At 47.3% G+C, this 26,701-nt stretch overlaps 1 protein-coding gene across 3 annotated transcripts in view; it reads left to right on the top strand.

Moving 5' to 3' along the window:
- Nucleotides 1–26,701, top strand: part of RICTOR (RPTOR independent companion of MTOR complex 2) — a 1,600,666-nt gene that overhangs the window by 105,074 nt on the left and 1,468,891 nt on the right. For all 3 annotated transcript variants that reach the window (XM_078674985.1, XM_078674984.1, XM_078674983.1), the window contains exon 3: nt 11,385–11,482. In XM_078674985.1, coding sequence (XP_078531111.1) covers nt 11,385–11,482 — 98 coding nt within the window. The remainder of the gene's footprint in view (nt 1–11,384; nt 11,483–26,701) is intronic.

The following is a 26,701-nucleotide window of genomic DNA, read 5'->3' as shown; positions in this document are numbered from 1 at the left end:
GCAATGACGCTCCCTGCGCCATGTTAATTCTTTCGGGGGAAGTCTCCGCCCTGCCTCTATATTTTAATGCCTCTTTCTCTTCCATCACTCCTGCTTTTTCCACCTCTCTTTGTGAACCGCTGCCTCTGCCGCATTCGCTCTGCGAGTGTTTCTCTCCCCCCACTCTTTTCTCGCTCCTCTCCCCCCTCCCTGTCCAATCTTCACCACCGCTACCCCCTACCAGTCTGACGGCGAGAGACATGCAGTGAGAATCTGGCCTGAGTGATGCCATGAAACCAGCGTAAGCATTGCGAGGGGTCCGGTTTACTGGGAAGCGCTATATTCAATCCAGTCTTATGTGCACACATAGCACAATTTTAGGACCCGCCATTTAGAGGCAGACAGAAGGGGAACCGTATACAGTCCAAAGCATTAAATCTCACCTGAGACCATTGCAGCAAACGTGAAATAAAATTGAAGGTAATGTAGCAAGCACTTATTAAAACAAGCATTGAAAATGCAGTAGGTCTTGCCTTTGATTAAGTTAAAGCCATTTGCTTTGCTAATGGTATTTTATAGCAATGCAAATGGCTTTAACTTAATCAAAGGCGAAACCCATTGCATTTCCAATGCTTGTTTAATTGGTAGCCACTGCCGGTGATAAGCAAATCCTTATACATGGAGGGGCTTAATACCACTGGAGAAAGTCAGTCAGAAATGGTGGCGGGGTGTGGGGGGAGTAGGAGAGGATGTATGCAGGTAGCAGTGAAGTAAACAACCTTGGCTTTAAAAAAGTTTAGCATTAGAAATTCCAGGGATATCGAGTGACAAATGGCAATCAGAGATTTTTAATTGGTTGTGGGGAAGGATATAAAGGAAAGAATTTGTGTGTTGCCTCCATATTGATGGTAGGAGAAGCCAAGGAGAAGATTTTATCACAAGAGGAGGTCAAGTAGTGAGAGAAACTGCACAGACCTAAGACTAAGTCTTGCGGGACATTGCACAGAGAGTAAGATGGGTCTCAATATGATTAATATTCCTGCAAGAATACCTGTCTTGGGCGACTTAGTACATTTTCCTTTGCTACATTCTGCCTTAGCCTCCACCGGCTGAAGTCTAGTCTGCTCTGTGCTCAGACTTGACGATTTGCCTTAATCCTTTTCGAGACAAATACCCTATTAAAGATAGTTGCTAACCCCACAACATACATTATCTGTCCTGGAATCATCCATCTTCCCCAAATTACCTGTCCCCTTACCATTGTATCTCTTTGACCTCACAAAGCACTTGCTTTCCATTTCAACTTGAGTCTGCATTGTAAGTGATTTTAACATTTGGACCAACGATTCTTCGGACTTCTACAGTGAAAACATCTTCACAGACATCAACACCCTAGCTTCTACCATTTGGTCAATAGTCCTGTACTCTTGTGCGGTCAGTGTTTTGATGAACTTTTCCCTACTATTCTGAGATAGTTTGTGAAGAGACCCTCCACATCTCCTGGTCTGACCTAGCCTAATCAGCTTCATCTTGATCAATGAGCTCTAGCATGTAGCAAGCAACGCAGCCTTCTCATACGTGCCAGAACCTCTAGGAGACATATAAGTAACCTGCACTCTGTTGAATTCTCCCAATCACTCCAAAACATCCCTAATCCTCCTTCATCTTTCACGGATGACCTCCTAGCCCTCCTGGATAGGAAGGTTACTTCAATACTGGATACATTTGCGCCCCTCTCGGTTGAAAAGGTGAAGATGCAGAAGACTAACAAATGATTCACTAATTGACCTCTGCCTTCTAAGACACTGTGACAAATCTCTTGAAAGACAGTGGAGCAACTCAAAGGTACCTATCAATCTGACTGCTTGCAGAGTACATTCTAGATGCCATAAATCATCTTTCACTAGGGCAAAATGAGTTTCTCCAAGACCATATCTCAGATGTAGACAGCTCTACTATAGATCATTTTGATGCCTATAGTGAAATAGTGTCTCCCAACTAAAAGCCTAGCCCTCTCGAGCGGTCAAAGGATTTATCTTCTAACCTTCTGCCTTTAATTAAAAAGAAAAGTAATACTGTCAGAGGGAGCGTGTTCTACTTGTAAATTGATGACAATCCTACCTGTACCTCCCCAATTTCCTAACACTCATGTGGTTCACCCCTATGACCGATCATGAAGTCTGTAAAACACTTACAACCTTCAAGGAACCCTCACCCCTGCCTGGCTCCCACTCATCACCAAGCTAATCAATACCTCCCTCTTTATCAATCTCATTCCTCAACCTCTAAAACACATTATTACACTCATCCTGAAAATTCTTCTTTGGACCCTGACAGTCTATCCAAGTATAGATTATCTCAGATTCAGACAACTGCTAAAACCAACCTATCCAATCACATTCGCCTCCAGGGCTGTCGCTACCTGCAACTGGCCTGGTTACACACACAAACCCAGCCTCACAACCTATTTTTTTTCAACTACTGATTTTCAATCATAAGGATTTACCATGCGCTTATATTTGTTATGAGAACACAGTTTAGGATCATCACCATTGCACCTATATGAGTTACACTTTGAGGATATATAGGTGCCTTGCGTCACTTTATAACCCCATTACCCCTGTAAATAAATGAAACAAACTCCCCAAGTGACCCATATTTACAAGGCGAATACAGATAAACTCCCATTGGAAAACAGTCTCCCAGAAAGTTGTTCGGGGGCGTGGCCAAGCCGCAGATGCAGTGAGACGTGTCTTAACAAGTCTCTGCTCCTCTGCGGCCCTCTAAAGCTAATACACCGGCTGTCTGGCTCATCTATGGCCACGGCATCGAGAGCCGGTTAACTGGTTATCAACCGACACCTCTAGCTGGCTTGAGAGGGTGCTCGGGAGGCTGCTGGGGCTCCTGGCTGTCCAGAAGAAGACCCGCCTCGTCCCCATAGCCGCCATCTTGGGCCTCGCAGCCGAGGTCACGCTGAGAGGTTTTCCCTGCGGCCTCTATCATGTGCCATCTGTTATCGCCTGCGCCTGGGGACTGGCTCCCCCGGGGCTGCTCCTGCTGACTTGGAGCCTCCATCTACCTGCCGTCGAATCCGACTTGGGATTCGCCTGGCCGACTGACACACCCGCTCCCCACGATAGTGGAGTTTCAGCTTGGGAGTCAGATCGGCTGACCTGTGGACCCGCCGCCTTCGTTGCTGACATCGGGAGGATCTCGTTGGGGACTCTTCTTCGACCCACGTGGGCCCTTACCTCTGCTTAATCCTGCCCTGCCACTGGATCAGTCCACCACAAAGTAAGACACTGACCCGGACGGGTTGAGGGGAGCCTGCTCAGCAGCGTACTTAGTACAGGGTCTGTGAGTGCCGCATCGCCCAGAGCCAGCGTCAGAGGCCTGTGTGGGGTTCGGGCTTTCCCTCCCTTGCGGCTTGGAGTGGAGCTGTGACGACTCGGGCCTATACTGGGTCCAGTGAGCTGCTGCTTAGACTCTCAATAGTGGGTGAACTGAGCAACTAATTTGCTGCAAATACGATCAGGGGGGCGGCACTGTATCCCCATGGAACCCATTGCCTTAGGGAGAGCTGGTCCAGCGGCAACTCGTCTTCCCCACCAACGCTGACAGCCCACCTGGTGAGATGAGAGGTAAGGCTGGCTGGCTTCAGGAATCTCGCGGAAGGGGTCCCCTGTTCCCTTTGGCCTCTACTGGCAGCCCCCCTGTCAGCTCTACCTGAATCCTGAGGTTGTGCCCTCCTGGACTCCGCTGGGGAAGGTGGAAGCTCCATTAGCTGACTGGGGAGACTGGATGTGGAGGTTGCACGGCTAGTCAGGGTACTCCTCCCCCTCTATTGATATTTGCACCTCAGGCACCCCTCACTACCTGCGGCGTTGCCCATTTAATACTGTGAAGCAATCGGCAGGGTCTTAAGCTCTGTGAGACTGCTTTGGGGGGCTGTCTGTGGTAAATTGGGGACTGGGCTCGCCGCCGCATCCCCCGGACTGAATTGCTAATCTTGCCCCCGGGTGGGACCCTGGAAGCCTGTCGGCCCTTTGAAGCTGAGCTGTGTTGATGGTCCGAGGAGGGGGCTTGAATAAAATGTCTGTCCACGGCTCTGGGAACTGGGAAACCGCCACTAATCACCTAACCCGAATCTACTTGTGCTATTGAGCCCAACACGTGTCAACGGCAGTATCTGGGCCTCCTCCTCCTCCGTCCGCCTCCGGGTGCATAGCTGGCGCCGACCTACAGCTACAACAGCTTCAGCTACATAGAAGTGGCCGCTCCGGCTCAATCAAGTTTCAACCACTGCATCTATGGTGGCGCCCGGACACTTTAACCAATACGCTTCCCTCTGACTGGGGGCTCCCGGCGAGGCTTCTTTTCACTTCAGCACCGGGCGGGCCTAGCTGATCGTCCTCACTCTTTGGGCCCATACTGCATCAATCCCTTGTAGCCTACAACCCTCCCCTACTGCGGAACTGTATTGGTCTCTGTAACGGTGAAGGGGATCTATCTCCCACAATATAGATCTGCGCTGCACTTCCCCCGGAGTGGATGGTGGACTGCCAAGAACATCCGCCAGCCATGCCTCGATCTAAGGCAAGCAAGACCTGGCTCCCACCCTCGCTAGAGATAACTCTGTAGCCTCTCTATGGATTAAATCCAACCTCAGGATGCTGCCTGCGGTACTTTTGACTGATGGGGACCCGCCTGCGGTTCTGATTATCCAGGGGTTCATGCGCTCCTTTGTCCATGAAATCAAGACAAAAATCGGATCGCTCAAACAGGACTTCAAATTCTGCCTGCAAGACATCCGGTGTGATGTTACGGAGATTGGAGGTCGCGAGTATGACCTTGAACGCACGATGGACGTGAGGGCAGAGGACCACAAGAGACTCTGGCGCAGAATGACAGAACTTGAAGACAAGCTTATTAACCTACAGCTCAAACAAAAGGACCTTGAAAATCGAAGTCGGTGTTAACAACCTACGCATCTCGGGGGTCCCCCCGCTGAGCAGAAGACCACTTGCAAGCGATTCGGGCAGATGGTGATGCGTCCCACTCCAACACCCCGACTCCCGGAACTCGACAGAGCCCATTGGGTCCCCGGTCCCAGAGGACGCCATGATTTTGTTCCGGACATGCTCACGCGAGTCCATTTCATTGTTGTGAAATAAGCCATTCTGCTGAAGGTACTTGGAGCCACATATCTTTCTTACAACGTATACTCAATCCAGATCTTTTAGGACATAGCCCGTCACCCTCTGCAGGCGCAAGGTCTTTAAACCAGTCACGGACAAACTGTGCAAACTTAAAATCAAATACCAATGAGAACATCCCTTTGCACTAATCTTCTCTTCGGAGGGCAAGCACAAAGTCCTTCACTCGCTGCCAGAAGCAAAACAGCTCCTTCACCTCACGCTGGACACACAGGGGATGCGTAATCCCCCTCCTTTCTAAATTGTTGCAGGGAATCCTCCCGTCGGAATGGTCCACTGTTCCACTTCCCAAGCACAGGATGCGTCTCAAAGATCAGGACTCTTCCCAAGCCAAACAGATATCCTTAACCATATCCGGACCCTGAGCGACTCTCCCTCGCCGACCCGCTTTCCTGTCAGACAGACTGAACTGAGCTAGATGCCCTTGCATACCTGTCCGGGGACCTAGGCCTCTGACACCCTAAAGGGGACCTAACAAACTCAATACCCCTTGTATGATGTGCCTCCTTGCACTCTTCCTGTTTGCATTAACATCTCCTTCTGCACTACACCAAGGTGACCTGGCAGCTGGTGGCTCTTGTCGCAACCTTAACGATGGGCTGCTGAAAGCGGAGACTCTGATGGCTGCCTTCGACTGCTGTGTCTGCCCATACTTGCAATGTCTTCTAAAGAGTGACTTCTTCAGAATGGCTCCCTCTTTGAACTACGAGCTGTTCCATGACCACATTGAAATATGTTGGCCCTGTTGGCCGTTTTCATGTTGACGCTACTACCTGCCCTTCCTCCCCCCCTATTACTCCCCTGAAGCATCTCTAGTGCTGGATATACTTCAGGACTACCCCAATCCATTATACACTTCAATGGGACCCCATCCCACTGGACACATGTGGTGTACTCCTATACATCTGTCCCCATCAGGCATGTCCCAACGAAGCTCTAGCCTATTCGCATGCGGTCTTGCTAAGGTCTCTCCGCCGATACACCCACCATGACGACAATGGTGCCTCTCCTTAAGTTTCTCTCCCTTGATGTTAAGGGGCTTAATTCCCCTAATAAGAGACGTCAGATCTGGCGATACCTCCTCCTGCTGGATCCTGACATTATATTCCTTCAGGAAACTCACCTCATTTCTGCATACACAGGCCTCGTGACACATCACAAATACACAACCCAATACTGGGCTTGCTACCTGTCTGAAACCTCAGCAGTGGTAATACTACTGAAGGCTGGTCTGGACGGGAGAACTCCTAGGGTAGTTTGTGACACCGAGGGCCGTTACTTCAAACTCCACATGCACTGGGGTGCAGAGCCCTTGAATCTCCTCAATCTCTATGCCCCTGATAAAGCCCAAGACACGTTCCTGGGATCCCACCTGAGCGATTTGCTGCGTGCTCCGGAGGAGGCAATTATCCTCAGAGGCGACTTCAATTTGGTATGGGACCCAGACTGGGACCACAGAGCGCAAGCGTACCAGGGCACCAGGGCTATGTTGGTGGCCCTTAAGAATGCTGTTACCGACCTAGGTCTTCTGGATGCTCGGAGATACCTAATCCCGACACTAAAGACTACTCTTTTTTTTCTCACACGTCCACCGCTCATACTCACAAATTGAATATTGCTTTCTCTCTATTTTGATCCACTCCCTAACAACAGCTGAGATGTCTGACATCTCAATCTCTGACCATGTCCATGTATCGGTCACTCTTCAATCTTCAAACTTGCATCAAAGCACTCTTTGATGGCAGCTAGTGATCCGGTAGATGTGGCAGACATCCGTAGAGAGATTGAGGCCTTCTTTATTACAAATGATACTTCCGAAACCTCCGTATTCACTAAGTGGGACGCCTTCAAGGCAACCATCCTGGGAGTCATCTCCTCTATTTATCTAAAGACATTAAGGCCCTAGAGCTCAAAGACCACCAACCGCCCTCATTCCAAAATAAAAAGTTCCTTGCTTTGCTTCGGGGACAGCTGAACTTACATCGCACTAACATTGCGGAATGATCCCTATTTACCCTTAAACAAAACGTTTCCGTGGTAGGGGACAAAGTGGGCTCATGCTTAGCGCGATGTCTGCGGGCACAAGCCACACGTACTCACATCTCTAAACTTAAACTAACTGACGGCTCCAGGGTCACTTCTGAACACGACAAGGGCCTAGCATTTTTTAACTTCTACAAAGATTTATACGCTGACGACCCTCATGCGCCAGAGAATATCACCTCCTTCCTTAACACCTGCTCCTGGGAACGTCTCCGCTCCCACCATGCGCGTCTCTTGGTCGAGCCAATATCGCTTGATGAGCTGACAAATGCATTAAAACTGCTCCCAGTGGGGAAAACCTCCGGACCGGACGGACTCTGATGCCTTTTAACGTACTTTCCTCAATCAACTTCAAAGCCATCTCTTGCCCCTCTTCAATAGCTACTCTGACACCACAGGCCTCACCCCCAGTATGTCAGAAGCAGAACTCATTCCAAAGCCGGGGAAGGACCCCTTACTCTGCACATCATACCGACCCATTGCCCTTCTGAACACTGTTGCGAAGATCTTTACAAAGATCCTTGCAAATCGTCTTGAGCCCTATTTACCCGGCATTATCGACCCGGACCAAGTTGGATTTACTCGTCACCGTCAAGGGGCAGATAACATACGCCACATAGGTCATCTCATTGACAAGGTACAGCATAGAAACATCCCGGCCTGCCTGGTGTCACTGGATGCGGAGAAGGCATTTGATCGAGTGGACTGGCACTTTCTTCGCGATGTCCTGCATCAAATTGACCTGGCCCGGCCATGATCTCTAGACTGATGGCCTCTTACACTCGACAGTGCACGCGTATCCGTGTCAATTGCTGCATTACTTCCCTTATTTCCATACACAGGAGCATCAGGCAAGGCTGCCTGCTCTCTCCGCTCCTGTTTGCTCTAGTAGTGTAGCCTCTAGCAATTGCAATACGCCAATCGCTCACCATTTCAGGTATCCTCTTTGGAGGTTATGAGATCAAGATATCACTATTTGCTTATGATCTTATCTCTCTAACCGCTCCTCCCTCCTCCCTCCCGGCCTTGGCCTCACTTCTCCACTCCTTGGAAGATGCCTCTGGCTTTAGAATTATTTAACTAAATCCCACGCCCTAAACCTTACTCTCTCTAAACCTTGGAGATTCAGAGACTACAGACACTGCTCCCTCTGCAATGGACTGAGAGATGAGTAAGATATCTAGTCCTTGATCTGACTCCCTCCCTATCCTCCCAGACCCACGCTAACTTATAGACGTGCCATACAACAAGATGTACGCCGCTGGAATAATATCCCTCTCTCCTGGTTGGGGCAAATCAATGCAATTAAAATGTCCCTCTTTCCAAAAGTGCTCTACTAATTTCAAACCCTTCCCACCCCAATCCCATAATTGGATATCCAAGCCCTCCAACGAGATGTAACCGCCTTCATACGGGGTAAGGGTCAACCCGGCTTTTCAAACAAACTTCTTATGCTACCCCGTAATCTTGGAGGACTGGCATTTCCTAACCTTCTTGAGTACTAGATGTTTTGCCATCTTAGTTATATCTTGAAATGGGTTGTTCTGAAGAGCGAAAAGCATTGGTTCCACATGGACCGAGCCGTTTCATGTAGACCTCTGTGAGACCTAGCTTGGCTCCCCAGAGCGGCCCACCCCGTAGTGCATATATAGCTACTCCCACAAAAACTGTCCTTGAAATATGGGACAAACTCGCGGTATCTCGGGCCTGACCTTATTCCCATCTCCCAACACCATTATAGCACGCAATCCCATCTTCCCCCCTGCCTTGCAGCTACACGCCTTCGTATCCTGGACAGAGGGAGAGTGCGCACAATTCAGGACTTATTTCACGGGGACAGATTCATAACTTTCGAACAGTGTAAAAAAATCGTTTCACGTTGCAAACACTTCAAGGATGCAATACAACCAACTTCGCTACTGATTGCTCTCTCCTGCTTATGGACAGGGAGCGACCAAGTCGCTTACCCCTTTCAAAACCCTAGTCCCGGCCTTTGAGGGTTCACAGGGTCTAATCTCTTGCACATATAAAGTTTTACGACACTCTGGTCAGCTTCAGCTCCTCGCACATCAAAGGCAATGGAACATAGATGCTTGGGAGGCGGTCTCTCCAGAAAGTTGTGAAGGGCTCTGCCGTGATATCACCTAAATCTACCAAAGCATTTCCCAACGTGAATCTACCTGCAAATTGATGACAGAATGGTACTTTACTTCTGCTCGCATTCAGCGGATGGTGCCAAAACCTCTTCCCGACATGTTGGAGGTGTCAGGGCGAGATTTGTGACTTTATCAACATCTGGTGGACCTGTCCCAGCTTGACGCTCTTCTGGAAAGACGTCCTCAGTCATATTAAGGGCACCATGGGATTCCCCATACCAAGCTCTCCTACGGTGACTCCAGTAGGCATTAGACCCTCTCAGTTGGTAGCCATGACCCTTTCGGACAGACAATCTATAGCCCCATACTGGAAAAAGCCCTCGACTCCGCCTATCTCAACTTCGGTCCTTCGCCTATGGTATGTCCTGCCGTTACTAACAGCCTGCCTTAACCCCACCTAACCCCCACCAATTAAGTTCACCCACACTTGGCAGCCGCTTATTCAACATCTATCTCAGATAGAGAACTCTTGCTTTGCTCACTCTCGGCTGCAAGCTCTACATCTGTTTGAAGACACTCCTCTGCCTTTCTCGAGGGGAGCGCACCAAAAATCTCCCCAGCCGTATGCCTCTGAGGGGGCCTCTTCTCCTTCCAAATGCGCTCTGACATATTCCCTTGCCTGACCTCCAAGCGCATCTTCCCCGCCCCCCACCCCACCCCTGTACCCGGTTACCTCCTCCCCAACCCCAGATACCTGGTTTGCCTGATTGTTCTTTAACTTTGATAGCAAAGTCTCACTGCTGTTCGTGCAAATTCAGATTGCCACACTGGTCTATAGACGAACTCTCTGAAAATTACACTCAATGGCTTTCCCTAACCAAGGACCCTATACATCTTGCCTTTCACATACTGTATAACTTTCCCAGTACGGTACCTGACAGGTCCCTATTCCTTTTCATACTCCCACCCGCCTGGCCATTGCTGTAAAATGTCATTATTGCAAGATCCCACCAGTGTATTATGCTAATTCTGATGACTATGTTCTTTGACAAATTTCTTTTCAATAAACAGATTTGAAATAAGAAAAAAAAAATCGACATTTGAATCTACTCACTATGAATGCTGTACTCTTACTGACCGAGCAAGTGTAACCAAGGCTTACACTTTGTAAAGAGTATAGCTTGTCAGGCAGCTTTGAAGTAGGTACTGTATTAATTGTGCAGTGGCACACGATGTGTACAACTGAGAACTGCAAAATACTCTATGGCTGTCTCAATCAGGGATCAGGTCTGTGACTCTATGGCCATTACAGGGAATATCTTCTGTTAATGCAGAGAGGGATGTAGCAGAGAACATATGCACTTCCCATCCACAGGATAGTGGTACCTGAAAATCTAGAACATGACAGGTGCTTCTATTTTTTTTAACTGGTGAAGAGTAGCTCTCATTCCAAAGAAAGTGGATATTAATTTGCATAAGTGAGATTCATTTTGATATTACATTGATGGCTACCTCACCATGCTTGTATGCACATTAGTGGCAGATTCTTTGGAGCACAATTGAGAATACATATCATAAATTTCACTTTTCCGATTCACAAAAGGTAAAATATCTGTTTAATCAAACCCTTACCATTTAAACAATTTTTGCAGTTTGTGTTATTTTAAGTGGTGGTTACTGTAGCATTGTTTTTGAATGCATGTTATGCCCTCTAGGACAATTTTATTTTCTTAAATGTTCCTTTATACTCATCTACTTTCCACAGTATCATTAATGAGTGCAAGCCCGGAGAGTAGGGCATCTATATGGTTAGGGCACTTCCTTGCCCTGCATCATCTGAGAAGCCAACTACGGCCTCCGCTTGACATGGAGTCTGGTTATGTTTTTGTGAATCCTTTCCACAAGTCTCATGTAGTGCAGCTCATGAAGTAGGTCTACCTCACCTGTACTTGTGGCTGGGCCTAGGAAGGGCCAAAGGGGTTACACTATAAACCTTTGGCGTTGTGTGCCTTGTTATGAAGCTTAATTAACAGTTGCTCTTTATTTGCAGAGGCCGGTGACAATTTAAGGGAGATTCTCCAGAATGTCGCCAAATTGCAAGGTGTTTCCAATATGAGGAAGCTTGGCCATCTGAACAACTTTATTAAGGTAAGAAAATATTATTTCAACCATTGACTGTTAGCAATCAATTTGATGACTGCCAGAAGAGGGGTAAACAAAGGGCCTTTCAGCTGTTTTGATAATACTGCAGAATGCATGCAGTAAAGCAGTTACCTTCTTTTCAATTGTTTCAAAATGCCTGGTGACTGAAAACCTTTGATCCAGGTGTATCCCCAGATATTTGTAGTTATCAACTACTTCCAACTTAATGTAGTTGATTGTGAATTTCGGCTGTTTGGGACGACAGTGTGTTATGGTCATGACCTTTGTTTTTTTAATATTTATTTCCATCAGGCTCACTTTGGAGAAATCAGCTAGCTCATGGATTAGACGTTGCAGTCCTATTCTAGTCTGACTCAGAAGAACAACATCATCTGCATAAGATAGGTGTGTTAAAGTCAATGTGCCTAACCATGGTGGGTGAGCGTTGACCCCGTCTAGCCTTGGTGTCAAATCGGCCATGAATAGATTAAACAGGTGTGGGGCGAGGACACAGCCTTGCTTTAACCCTTCGTTGGTTGGAATCTTCCTTGTGAGTCTTTTGCCATTGTTGATCTTAACCTGCATCCAGGTATTAGTGTAAAGGTCCATGATTGCATTTAAAATCGAATCCAGTAAGCCCTGTAGTTTTAATTTAGCCCATAGTGTGTGTCAGCTGACACGGTCGAAGGCCGCCTTGTAGTCCACGAAACATAGATGGAGTGCCTGTCGCTGTCGTAGACTTTTCTCTGCAACTAAGCCTATTGCTAATACGTTTGCAATTGTGCCTGTGCCACGCCGAAATCCTGACTGGTTTGTGGGGATTTTTTTTATTCACATCGGACCAATTTACTAGGTCAGTTAGAATCAGCAATGCATAATATTTTGCCTCCGCATCTATCAGCGCGATCAGGCGATAATTTGCTGGATCTGTACGATCCCCGCCCTTGTATATCGGATTAATAATCGAGCCTCTCCAGCTTTCCGGAATGCGACTGGTGATGCTGATCATCTGAAACAGACTACTGAGGTTGTGTGCCCACTAGTGAGGGTCTTGCTTGTAAAGTGCCTGTGGGAAACCATTCGGTCCTGGTGCACTATCAAGCCGACTTTTCCTTATAATTTACAAGATTTCTACTTCAGAGTGGACGAGAGTAGGTTGAGAAAAATCTTCATATTTCTTTTCATGCGAGGTAGTTGCAGCTGGTGGTAGCTGTTCCAAGTTGTTTGTAGAATATGAGGCGTTTAGGTGCTGTGGATGTTAATTTTTCCTTTCATGCATGGAGGCTGATGGCAACTGTTCCAAGTTGTTTATGGAAAATGTGACGATTAGATGCTGTATCCATGCGTTCTCCGGAACGCAGGTCGTGCTTATGATGTTTGAGGTTCTGTTTATTGAGTTCACCTGAGCCCAGAAGCCTCTTGATTAACCCTAGAAGGGGGAGAGTAACTATTGTATAGTCCAAGATCGAGCTTGAACAAGGACCAATATACATGCAGTTGGTGGGTTTATCCTGTTTTGTTCTCCCGTTTAGTGCACGCATACCTAGCTGTTCGAGGTTCCTTATAAATTGCCGGCCCACTTTGTCATTGCGAGGTACAACCGGAAAAAACTGCATTTCTACCGCCCAGATTTCGTTTGCTGTAATAATGTTGTCTTCCTCTTCTTGGGGGTTTAATAAATTTGCGTTGAAATCACCTGTAAGGATTATTTCCCAAGTTGGCTGTTCGAAGCTAAATTCCGCAATGACGTCGGTAACTTAAAAAAAAAAAAGCTTTTTCTTTATCTTAGATTTTGGGTGTGCATAGATATTAATAAGTATGATGATGCTTACCCCTGAGTATGTGACCATTTCCATTTTTAATATTTGCATGGCTGAGGTTGTTGATGCCAGCTGTGAAAACTTGATTTTCAGTGCTGCAGAGATGTAAACAGCAAGGACCCCCTTAGCTCGTCCGTATTGCTGAGTTCGTGTTGCATTTACATGATGGCCTATCCTACCTGGGACCTCAACTATCCCAGGACTCTGCCTTTTGCTCCAGCGATGTTTCAGGATAGAATATTTATGGACGCAAGCTCTGTTTTGCCAGTTATATACTATAATTTCATTCCTCCCTCCACCCTGAGGTGGGCAGTCCAGAAGTTGTTCTTCGCTGTTGCTCTGTTTTTGTGTCATCTGACCCTTTGGCCCCTTGCAACACCTCTTGGTCCTTGTCATTTATTTCGTTACGCTGCCTTTTTGTATAAATCACACAATGGTCCTTCTTGGTGTTTTCTAGAGGCTGATCTACTTTCATAAAAACGCTCTGATTGGCTCTTTTTGTGCTTCTCGTACTGCTGTTTCGGCCTTGCTCATATGAAGTTATCAAATAACCTGGCCTTGAGGTTTTTTCTTTTTCAGTTTTTCTATTGGTATTTACATTGTCACACTCCGTATTTATGTTGACCAATAGCAAATCTCGCGAGCTCTTGTCTACCTTCACAATAACTTGCCTATCTTGTTTGGTATCGGCTTTGCTGAATTGTGAGTTGGATCTCGGAACCATGTATAAAGGGTTATTTCCTTGAGGGCTGATGGTCAGTTGCTGAACGGCACTTACTATTGCTTTAGAATTATTGATTTTGTTTATCAATTCCCTTCGGGGATCCTTGTCTGTACACCCCTAATTTTAGGTCTTTATTAGTATTTCTATCTTTCGGGATCACCATTTTCTTGTGCAGTCAGAATCTGTCCTTGTTGGAACTTTATTGACTTGGTGGATTGTTTTGTTTTATTTCCAATGCCCTTTGGTTGTCCCATTATGCTCCCCTCAGGTTTGTTTATTGTGGGTGACTCCGGATCGCTGCTCTCGAAGCTCCAATTTATTCTGCTCCCTTTTTGTGTATGTGTTGTAAATTGGTCATAGTTGCTACCCTCAGGGTTCCGCGATGCCACAACTGGAATGTTTGCTCTTGGCTCGGCTACTTTCGGTCGGTGCAACACTTCCGTTGAAGTGGACTGGTTTTCTTCTACTTCCCCTGATGATTTTTGGTGTTTCTGTTCGCCATCACAGAGATTAAAAATTAGGTAGCTATCCGGGACCTGTTTATTGGATGTTTTGCTGGTGTATAGTCGATTTCTAGCTTTCCTAGCTCGTTTTTTTGGTCTCCGCAAGCGTAGGCTGCGCACATCTCGCTGATGAGATGTAATGTTTGTAGTAGCGAGGTTAAGCCCCGCCCCTCTTCTCCATTGGCTGACCTCCTAAACGGCGGCCAGCCATTGGAGAAGAGGTCCCAGTGACGTTCTTTTTTCGATCTAATCCCCGTCCTTTTGCGATTGGGGGGGGGCATGTTTTTGACTTTCTTTCTACCTAGTGACGTTCTCAGTCAAAAACACGCCCCCTAGTCTGAAAAGGAGGGGGCTTACAGAGAATATCTTGGCGTCGGTGCGCTTGTTTTCTGAACTGCTTGTTTTCCTTAGGGGCAGCGGTTTAAGGACATAAAAAAATGTATTTCCCATAACAACACTGAACATTAAAGATTCACTTTGTTTTAATAATTTGCTGCTGGTTTATCCATAAGGCAGAGAGAATCACTGATGTTTACCTTGGTTGTAAGCCCCGAGATTACAGCACGTAAAATTGCTCTTGTGGTGTTTACTTTCGGAGAGGAATGCGGTGATATATTTCCCTCTGGTTCTGATGTTGGGAGAAGGCAGGATCCTCCTGGCTTCAGACCCTCGGTGAGGCATGCACTCCGACTGGAAGAATCATGTGTTGATCTTGGTACCGCAGTTTCCACATTCCGGCGCGCTCCATGGTTCAGCTTGGACTACAGAGGCTTGATTGCGCCCAGCTAGGAGCAGCGTGGCTCCGGGCCGTCTGGCGTGACGTGAGCGCGTCGGCGTGAACCGAGGCAGCACACAGGGGAGGGGTTGTAATTACCCGCAGATGCCGAACACCATAGCACGCACATAGTGCTGCAAATGCCTGAGCGATATGTGAACTCTTCGTCTTGAAGAGCTCTATGCACATAATGTAGGCATGCGGAAATAATGCAGATTGAATAAATCGCAAACAAATGTCATATCTGACCATGTTTTCGAATATCAGTCTCTGGTACATATAAATAATGTAGTAATGTATTAAAATGGCAATTCCAACTCCACCAACACTCCTCCCCCCCACCCACACATAAAACAGGATTCTCCTTATGCCCAAGAATGTGGTCTCGCTCATTTCGTGGTCAGGCACACGCAGACTACACTCAGGTAATTACTCATTGCCTCAGTGACTTTAGATGATTTGACTCAGTCACGAACAGCTCCAGTCCTGCGCCCAGGCTTTGTTTTCAAGCATGTCAGTATTTGTGCGGTGCCTCTGGAGGGAACAGACTGTCGTGTACAGGTCCTGCACTATTTACCTCTCTGTTCTGAAGAATAAGACTCATTAGCCATATCTTTGTCGCCATCTTGACATTGATAACAAATTAACACCAATTATCTAGTCCCAGAGGTCACGGGGAGGTGGTTGCAGAAGAGTTTGTGTAGAACCAGTTCTCTGCTGGCTTCCTAGAAGCACATGCAGCCGAACAACACCGCAAAACAGTTCCGGCGCTAATATTGTACTGTTTGATAAGGACTACATCTTCAGAAGTACCTGCAGCGCTCGCTATGCGCGCATATCATTCATTAAATACTGGAATGGGGCGCGTGGATGGTGCTTGTGAGATGTAAAGCCGAGGGCTTCCTGCGAAGGCGCTCTGTGTGTGTGGTTCTGTGTGTGGCGCTCTGTGTGTGTGTGTGGCGCTCTGTGTGTGTGTGTGGCGCTCTGTGTGTGTGTGTGGCGCTCTGTGTGTGTGTGTGGCGCTCTGTGTGTGTGTGTGTGGCGCTCTGTGTGTGTGTGGCGCTCTGTGTGTGTGGCGCTCTGTGTGTATGTGGCGCTCTGTGTGGCGCTCTGTGTGGCGCTCTGTGTGGCGCTGTGTGTATGTGGCGCTCTGTGTGTGTGGCGCTCTGTGTGTGTGGCGCTCTGTGTGTGTGTGAGGCGCTGTGTGTGTGAGGAGCTGTGTGTGTGTGGCGCTGTGTGTGTGTGGCGCTGTGTGTGTGTGGCGCTGTGTGTGTGTGGCGCTGTGTGTGTGTGGCGCTGTGTGTGTGTGGCGCTGTGTTTTTGTGTGGCTGTGTGTGTGTTTGGCTCTGTGTAGCTCTGTGTGTGTGTGGCTCTATGTCTGTGTGTGTGGGTGTAAATGAAACAGGTCTCGCATTTGCGAGAGATTAAGCTATTGGCATTGTAAATGACAATGCCATTTATTTATCTGTTTTCAAAACCAACACAATAAAAATTTTGTCATTTACAATGCCAATAGCTCTAACTTTTGCAAAGGCAAGACCGTTGCATTGTAAATGCTTGTTTTGTGGCAGCGCAAGGTTTGGTTGAGGCCTCGCCTCCTAAGTGAGCAGCTACGTCGACTCTCCTTAGCCAGTAGCCGTCCCGCAGGTCACGGTTCCAAATCAATTTTGTGCTGGAAATCAGTGTGGTTTCGACGTGCAAGGGTTGTCGCTCATCGTTTTCCCCTCCTCGCCTACCTGGTACAGTGCAACCAGGTCTAAAATTCTATGTGTTGTTCAGGATAAATATGCTCGTGCTCCGGAGCCTTTTCAATCCGTGTCCGCCATGATCGGCAGCTAGCCACGCCCGTGTTTTTTGTTGTTTTAACCCCATCGAGTTTCGAACATCTCTACATAAGGTCCCAGAGACCTATCCTCGCTTGTTATCCAGCACCCGGACACCCACACAAACACAACTCTTCTGTTCGAGGCATATGAGATGCAGATTGTACACTTAGCATTAGATCGCCACCTGGTGTTGGGCTCAGATGATTGCATGTTGTTGTCATCTTGGAAGAAGTCTTTGCAGTCACAAGATAGGTGACTCCTCCCTTGGACGATAGTGCACATGGGCATCGGCTCCATCCTTAGATTGGTTTTTTCCGCCACTGGGTTCGGATGCAACTTTTCCGCTCCGGTTCGAAAATCTACTTTTAAAAGACTTTGACCTGCAAAAATTTTTAAAAAAAACCTTTAACTTCAATATACATTGACTCACTGTCATCACTACGATTCCGGTCGTCGACGCGGGCCTTCGGGCCTACCCACGTGGTGAGGCCTACACTTCATGGAAAGGACACCATTCAAAAGATGCCCCGAGTGTGGACCAAAATTTCCACACAGCGACCATCACGAGGTGTGTAACCTGTGTTTATCACGGGAACACGACGAGTCGAGTTGCACAGCTTGTGCATCCTTTCGATCCAAGAAGACCATTCGGGATGGAAGGGCCCGTCGACGCGACATGCAGAGATCAGCTCCGGCACCGATGATCTCCAGATCGTATCTGACACTGACGACTCCGATGACTCCATACCATCAGGTCAACGCGCAAGTACGACTGCCCCTACCCCAGCCCCAGCACCTAAACCAAAGGTTAAGGTCAAAACTCCGCCTTCGGGGGCCCAGTCGAGACCGAGACATTGCTTCGAAAGCCCCGCCATCGAGCCCAGCTCCGATGAAAATATTAAAGCCTTCCGGTAGCTCCATACTGCACCTGCCGATACAACCAGCTCCCTCGGCACCGAAACCGAAAGAAGTCCCGGTTACGAAAAAGACCAAGAAACCGTCGACTCCTAAAGACACTAGGGCACCGAAACAAATGAAGCCTGTTTCCGATGCTTCCAAGCCAACCAAAACAGCTTCCAGACCAAAATCTTCAGTGCCGAAACCTACAAAGTCTGCTGTCTACGCCTCCAAGCCCTCGAACCAGGCCTCCACACCGAAAACGATAACTTTGATGCCGAAAACTACGCCAAAGGACTATACAACAACTCCTAAGGCTAAAGACAAGCAGAAAACCGTCCCAGAGCCGAAAAAATCTGCACCGAAAGCAATTTCTGAATAAGACCTTTTTTGACCTGATCCTTGGCAAAAAATGATATATATAGACCCAGAAACAGGACATGTTTCCACCACACCACACAGGAAGAGAAGGTCAGATACAGCACCTACACCTCCAGTGCCTGTCAAGAAGAAGGGCTCTGCCACATCTCCTATGCACCCTTCTTGTCCTGTATCTCCCTCTCCTGCTGTCCCTTTAAACATTTCACCTCAAAATTCTCCTGTTCATTCTCCACAACATACACCGCCTAAGGATGCTGATGATGATCAGTATAGCATGGGGGGAGGAAAAGACCCAGATGACCCTTTTCCCTACCCAACAGGATCACCAGACTGGGAGTATCCAAACCCCAAAAAATATACCAAATATTCCTGATCCACATATGTATCCATCTAAACCTTCTCCTCCAGAAGACAATATTCGGTTTGGACACTTGATTAATTGGGCTGCCATCTATCACAATTTTACCATGTATTCAGATGAGGCACAAGAGGATTTTTTACTAGACACTTTTGAACATTCCCAAAAAACTGTGCAAATACAGCCAATGATTAAAGAAGTTATTAAACATGTCCCAGAAGTGTTTAAAGATCCTGTACGGGCTAGAATCATAAACTACAAAACAGACAACATATGTCGTTGTTTAGAGTACCAGCAATAAAAGCTTTTATGGAAGGACTAAAAAGAATTATTCCTCCTAGGCTACCACCCTCTCCAGTGTGGAACTTAAACATTGTTCTTACCAGGCTCATGGGACCCCCTTTTGAGCCTTTGCACAAATGTGAACTACAAATTCTCACACGGAAAACAGCTTTCCTTGTTGCTATATTCTCTCTTAGAAGAGTTAGTCAGATTCAAGCTTTCACTATACAAGAACCAAAGTGGTTCTAAGAACTAATCCTAAATTCCTTCCTAAAGTAATCACTCCTTTTCATGTAAATCAATCTGTTGAGTTACCAGTGTTTTTTCCAAACCTAGACTCCGTAGCAGAAAGAGCTTTACACCCACTAGATGTCAAAAGAGCTCTTCTCTATTACATAGATAGGACCAAGTCCTTTCGCAAAACAAAGCAACTATTTGTAGCCTTTTCTCCACCACATAAAGGCAATCCCATTTTCAAATCAGGAATTGCAAGGTGGATTGTTAAATGTATACAAATATGCTATCACAAAGCAAAACGCACATTAACAGTTCCTCCTAGAGTGCACTCCACACGCAAACTAGGAGCCTCCATGGCTTTCTTAGGAAACATTCCTTTAGAAGACATCTGCAAGGCAGCAACATGGTCTACAACACATATATTTACTAAACACTATTGTGCCTCGAACGGAAAATGCTACTTACCAGTATGCCTCTGTTCTTGGCATGTAGAGCTGCAGAGTTGTACACGCCCTCCTGCCTCCCTCGGGACCTGTATCTGTTCCAGTTTTTATCTTAGTTAGATATACACGCATGGACATCCCTTCTTTCTTTCTACTTACTCCATCATTTCTCATCATGGCGAAAAACAATCTAAGGATGGAGCCGATTCCCATGCGCACTATCGTCCAAGGGAGGAGTCACCTATCTCGTGACTACAAAGACTTCTTCCAAGACGACAACAACATGCTATCACCCGAGCCCAACACCAGGTGGCGATCTAATGCTAAGTGTACAACTTTGCAGCTCTACATGCCAAAAACAGATGCATACTGGTAAGTAGCATTTTCCTTTTTTCTCAATCCTGACCTACAACACCTTGTGCCACTCTTGTTGTGGTTTTCACACTAATTTCTATTATTGTTCCTCAAACTTCACCTTCAGCAGCCCCTTGTTCCACAATAGAATCCCACAATAACCTCTGCTAATACATCTCAGTCTTGTCCTTAAACAAGGCCTGCAGTTATTGTACTGAGGCCCACGTACATGCCTCTTTGTGAATGCCACACCTGCCATATAGGCAGATATACCTTTGCACAGATACCCCCAGCTATATCACAATATATCTGCTGGTACCCATACTATTGTACATCTATCCCTTCCTTTAATCATACCTTTATACATCTACTCCTGTAAGCTACCTATCCCCTAGTTCATCATTTACAACCTGTGCATGTGTGCCTCTCTCCAGCCTGTACAAGGGTACCCTAATTATACCAATATCCTAGGGCTCCACCCATACCGATATTTAGGACTTCTGTTCTATGCTATACTCTACCCCTGTCCATACATCTGCTTTCACCTTAGTTTTTGCCTCTGGTTTTTCCCTGGTCCTACACCACCAACATATGTCCTAGTGTCTCCCTTTACCTATTATCAAGCTACCTCTACTGTGCAGCCTCTACCCCAACTACACTCTTGTGTCACTACCCCATCTGTCTTTGATAACTACTCATCACATAGAACCTGTACACCAGCTTATACCCTAATACTCATATCCATGCCTTTAATCCTACCTCTAGTATTATACCCGTTTCTAACCCTGCCCTAGTACCTGTACCTCTACCTGTACTGTAATATCTCTATAGCCTAGTACATTGCTACCCACTCCTGCCTCATTTTACCCTTGCCTCTTTTCTTCTGCCATTTGCATGTCTAATGTTTCTCATGTTTCTTGATCACATTCAGTGCTTAATTGATGAAAAAGTAAGTGCCGGGCCCTTGTCAGGAGGCCACTGCAGCTTGCACCACCCATTGCCCCTGTTTTTACTGCCAGTGACCGCTCCCAACACAACCACTAACCATCACCCTCCTACAGGTATGGCAATTTAGACTAAGCTATAAGAATGGCTTGGGGTGTAGGTATTAGTAATTTTTAGGGTATATTGAATTGACAAATAACTGTTAGTGTGCTGGTCTCTAAATAAACAGTGCCACCATGTGGCAGACCATTTTAAGCACTGGTGTTGAAATTTAAGTGCCGTGCTGAGCACCGGAAACCACTGCCTCATATTAAGCACTCAAATTTCCTCCACTGTTTCAATGGAACACATTGCCTCATTTTGTAAATTCAACAAAATGGAATTTCTCCAGTAGTAGGTCATTAGGCTGATGTTCTCCACTTTATTTTTGCTAAATACATTTTGGTGAGACAGTAAATCATAGGGCACTATTGTAGGAAAATGGAATTCTGTTGCAGTGACCCTTCCCCCCCCCCCAACTCACACTTTCTGCCTGGTATCTGATGCAACTTTGGCTGAGTGTGTACTGGGTCCCTGCTTACTAGGCCCCAGTACCGTTGGCATTGTGACCAAAGAGGTCTTGAAGGGCTGCAGAATGTATTATTCCACCCAAAGAGACCCCTCACCCAACACATACACAGTACCATTGCAGACTGTGTGTTTAGTAGTTGCTAAAACTGAACAGTCGACATGCACACATCCCTGTGTGCCATGTCTACAAACCACTGCCTGTGGCATAGGTATGTTGCCCCTCTAGTAGACCTCACATCCCAATGGGTGGGTGCACTATACCACAGGTGAGGGCATATCTGCATGAGCAATATGCCCCTACAGTGTCTAAGTCAATTCTTAGACATCATAAGTGCAGTGAAGCCATATTGAGTACATGGGCTGGCAGTGTGTCATTTCGAACTACACCGATCCATGATGGCTTTACTGAATGCTAGGAAGTTTGATATCAAACTTCTCAGCATAATAAACGCACACTGATGCCAGTGTGGGATTTATTATAAAATGTACGCAGAGAGCATCTTCGAGATATTCCCTGCAAAATGACCAACTCTCTGGGTTGCTGCTGACTGGCCTGCACCAGCCTGCCATTGCAGACCTGTCTAAGACCCCCTGAGGTGGGAGCCTTGTGCTCTTGTGGGTCAGAAACCAAGCCTGCTCCAGTGGAGGTGCTTCACACCTACCCACAGGCAGGAGCAGCATTCAGGGCAATGAGCCTCAAATGCTTCCTGCCCTTTGTTATGCGAGCCAGGGCCTCTCCAGCTAGTGAAGAGAGAGGCCCGCCCCCTGACCAAGCCCAACTTTTGGCAGCAGGGTTGGTGTGAAAATTAGTAGTCAGGAGAGGTGTGTCCTCTCTCAACCAAGACAGCCCATAAGGTGTCCTAAACTGAAGTGACACCCTCCTTGGTAAATCTCCATATTGGTTGGAAGGATTTTAGCCAATAGGATTAGGGGATGCCACCTCCCAAAAAGGGAGGGGACATACAAAGGGTGTAGTCACCCTAAAGGTAAGTAACCCATTGGCTACTTCCTGGCAGCGCAAAACCAAAGGGGATGATGGACGGAGTGTTGAACATTGCAAGCACTCACCCCCAGTCAACTGATCCGGGTTTAATACATCCTCATTCTTTAGCTCACTCCGCCACCCCGGTTCAGAAATGGCCATAGTCAAGTCAAGTCAAAGAATTTATATAGCGCGCTACATACCCATAGGGTCTCAAGGCGCTTGAAGAAGGGTGGGGAGTTACTTGTCGAATATCCAGGTTTTGAGTTGCTTTCTGAATGCTAGGTGGTTCTGAGTGAGGCGAAGGTGAATGGGGAGTGAGTTCCAGGTTTTAGCTGCCAGGTAGGAGAAGGATCTTCCTCCCATGGTGGTTTTGTTGATGCGAGGTACAGCAGCAAGGGCTTGATTGGAAGAGCGTAACTGGCGGGGGGGGGTGTAGAAGGAAAGTTGTGTGTTGAGGCATTCGGGTCCAAGATCGTAAAGTGATTTGTGTGCGTGGGTTAGGAGGCGAAAAGTTATTCTCTTATTGACGGGGAGCCAGTGGAGGTCTTTCAGGTGACCAGAGATGTGGTCTTTACGCGGGATGTCTAGTATGAGTCTGGCTGATGCGTTCTGGATGCGTTGTAGTTTTTTCTGATTTTTTGCGGTGGTATATGCAAATCAGTCTGACCCTGTGCCTCATGGGAACAGTCCAGCCCGATCTGCCAAGCCATGTCTTCCCTGGACCGGAAACAAGCATCCTGGGACCGGTTTCTGGCTAATCAGCAGTCATCAGCCAGGCTAGCTTGAATCCAGTGGCAAATTGAGCAAGGGACCCACGTCTGGGCATACCGTGCCAACCTAAGGCGAACAAAGCAAAACCAAAGGGGATGATGGACGGAGTGTTGAACATTGCAAGCATCCACCCCCAGTCAACTGATCTGTGTTTAATCCATCATCATTCTTTAGCTCACTCCGCCACCCCAGTTCAGACATGGCCATATGCAAATCAGTCTGATCCTGTGCCTCATGGGAACAGTCCAGCCCGAACTGCCAACCATGTCTTCCCTGGACCGGAAACAAGCATCCTGGGACGGTTTCTGGCTAATCGGGCCTGCAGCCTTTTGGTGCGACTGAGATTCCTCATTGAAACGCAATGGGCCCCCGACTTTGAATTGACCCTGCACCTGGCCGCCTCTGTGCTGCTGGTGGTGTAAGGTTGGTGCTGGCGAGTGCCCCCTCAAGTGCATGCTTTAACCTCGGCGGCCTGTGCCCTGAAACGACAAGTACTTACCTGCAAACTGCATCTCTTGTGGGTAGCCACAGTCTCTATTGACTAACATTGGCCCAGTGACCTAGACATTCTGCCTCCCTAGTGGTGCAGTACCTACCTTGATGTGACCCTTGCCCAGTGTGGCTCCAAACCCCAGAAGACCGGATGTGTAAGCCAAGTACTTACCTGTAATCCATTTAACAGTTTTTCTCCCATAGGATTGCAATGCATTCCTGCCTATTACACTTAAGGTCTGATTACAGTACGGCCCGTAAAGCGAGCCTTGGGGGCCCCATTGTAATGGGCTGGTCGGTTTACTTTCCGACCGCCTCATTATGTTGGAGGTGGTCGGAAAGTAATCCTGCCGGTCGTTCTGGCTGCCAGTCGGAAGCAGGCACGTAATCTCAAGGTCGGGTCTTTCCGCCTTTGAGACTACACTGCACGCTTTCCGACATGGTTTCAATGCTGGCTTGTCCGACATGGAAACCATGACTGAAAAAGTGTTTGGGGCCCTCAGCCGGGCCCCCTTTGGTGCATGGCCTCCGGTTGGAGGCCGAAAGGGCACCAATGGTGCCCACCTGTTCATTCCTCACCTTGTGGCAGGCACCTTAGTGTGCCTGCCGCAGCGTGCAGGGATGAACTCCAACTCCTTTTCCTCAATGGGAGCTTGTGTTACGGCCGGTTTACAGCCGTAACACGAGCTCCCATTGAGGAAAGGGACCTTGCAACCGAACTGTGTTCGTCGCATTGGAATCTGTTGGTCGAGACATCCGACCGGGTGTCAGCCGGTCCCATGATCGAGTAGCTGTTGATTCCGCCCAACATCATAATTAACTCCCAAAATGTCTATCTTTTACATTTGCTACTGTTTGATTGACCTTGCCAAAGTATTTTAATACTACTGTACAGTATTTGAACTGACATAACAAAACATTCTCTTCCAGGGGATACTCATTAATAGTCATAAGCACTGAATAATCTCCGCCCGTGAGCGGGAACCCGAAACATATAACAATATACATATATATGTGTAAATATACAATAATTAGTACATAGTACTAAACCAAAATATACACATATACATGTATAACCCCATAATATGCAGCCCAACATAATGTATAGGCTAATAAGACCTTATTACACACTTTCTGCAGTATGAAAATACTCCATACACCAATGCAATAAACAGGCTAGAGCCTAGAAATGTATTTCATAACATAAATACCCTTTATTTTCATCAAAGAATCTGTTGTAAAAGGCAATTAGCCTAACAAGGCTGCATATGAAAAAATGTCTGTGTACAGAAAATCAGACTGGCACCTCGCCTTTAAGGCCTCCAGGAGACACACTGCTCCCATCATGCCCCACAGGTGACAGTCAGGTCAGTTCTTTTTTCCGGCTTGTTCTGTGAGGAACCTGGAATTTGAGCTTGGCTAAATTTGACTTTTTTCAGTCAAAATTTGGTTTTTTCCTGTCTTTTTTGACAAGATTTAGTTCTAGTGGTGGTTTGCTTTCATTTTCTGACTGAACTGTTGGGAGTTTTTTAGTCAGTTATGCCACCTTTATTTTATAAATGTCCTTCCTGTGGGAAGAAAATGTCAAAGACTGATCCACACGCTGTTTGTGTGGTTTGTCTTCCTTCTTCTCATATGGTAGAAGATTGCTATCACTGCCTTAACCTTTCCAGCAGGACTCCGAGAGAAAGGGAGAAGATGCGGCTTCTAGGTCGTTTGGAGAGAGAAGGAAAGGGGCCTAAAAGCTTGATCTCATTTGGAAGGCCCTCTTCTCGTGAAAATCGTCGAAGATCTGCGTCTCTTGAAGTTACAACCAAGAAAAAGCGCCTTCAGGAAGCGTCAACGTCGAAAAAGGTGCGTTCAGCGTCGAGATCCAGATCGCCTTTAGGCTTATCGACGCTGAGGCAAGACAAAGCTCCATCGGCGTCGAGGACATCACCGGTGAGGCAGAAGTCGATGTCGATGCAGTCGCCGTCAAAGATTCTCTCGACGTCAAGACATCTGGTGTCTGTTGCGGTAAGAACGACGTCGGGGGTACGGAGTTAGACGTCGAAGGAGAAACAGCACTCGACGTCGAAGGAGAAATAGCACTCGACGTCGAAGGAGAGACAGCACTCGTCGTCGAAGGAAAGTCGACGGTCGACATCGAAGGAGAGACGACGGTCGACGTCAAAGGAGAGAGGACGGTCGACGTCGAAGGAGAGACGACGGTCGACGTCGAAGGAAAGACGAAAGATGTTAAAGAGAAGATCGACGTCGAAAAAGAAAGTAAGATCGACGTCGAAGGATGATGCGACGTCCAGACATGAAAAGAAGAGGAGATTAAAGTCTCCATCGAGACGTGGTTCGACGTCCATACATGCTTAAGGCTTGAGGCATGAAGAGAGAGTATCAGTGGCTAAGTCTCCCCCACCTGATAAAAGGTCGGCATCTAGACATTCGAGATCAGCCTCTCGGACCACCCATAGGTCTTTGTCGAGGCCTGAAGTGATTCCACGGCCTTTGGTGACCTCTACACCTCAAGACCAGCAGGAAAAAGTTGCGCACCAGGATTCTTCGGTGCTGGCGCACTCTGGTTCGACTTCAAGGCAGACGGTGTCAGAGGAAAGGCTACTAGTTCCCAGAGAACAAACTCCATCTGGCTCACCACGATCTGAGCGGAGTGGCTCTTCAAAGTCTTCCAAATCTTCACTGGGAATTCAGATTGTGCAAGTTTCGCCAGAGGGCTCTCCGGAGCGTGCAGCACAGCCGATTAACATGTCACCGAGATGGTTGGAAAGCCTACGACACTGGAAGATGCAACCAACCGCGAACCTAACTAGTGTGAGAGCTCAGAAGGTTGTGTTGCCTAGGAGATCACGT

Source organism: Lissotriton helveticus, chromosome 2_1, assembly GCF_964261635.1.
Source record: "Lissotriton helveticus chromosome 2_1, aLisHel1.1, whole genome shotgun sequence".
Lineage (NCBI taxonomy): Eukaryota > Metazoa > Chordata > Amphibia > Caudata > Salamandridae > Lissotriton > Lissotriton helveticus.
The sequence above is the reverse complement of the archived record's forward strand: the minus strand, read 5'-3'. Positions and strand labels throughout refer to the sequence as shown.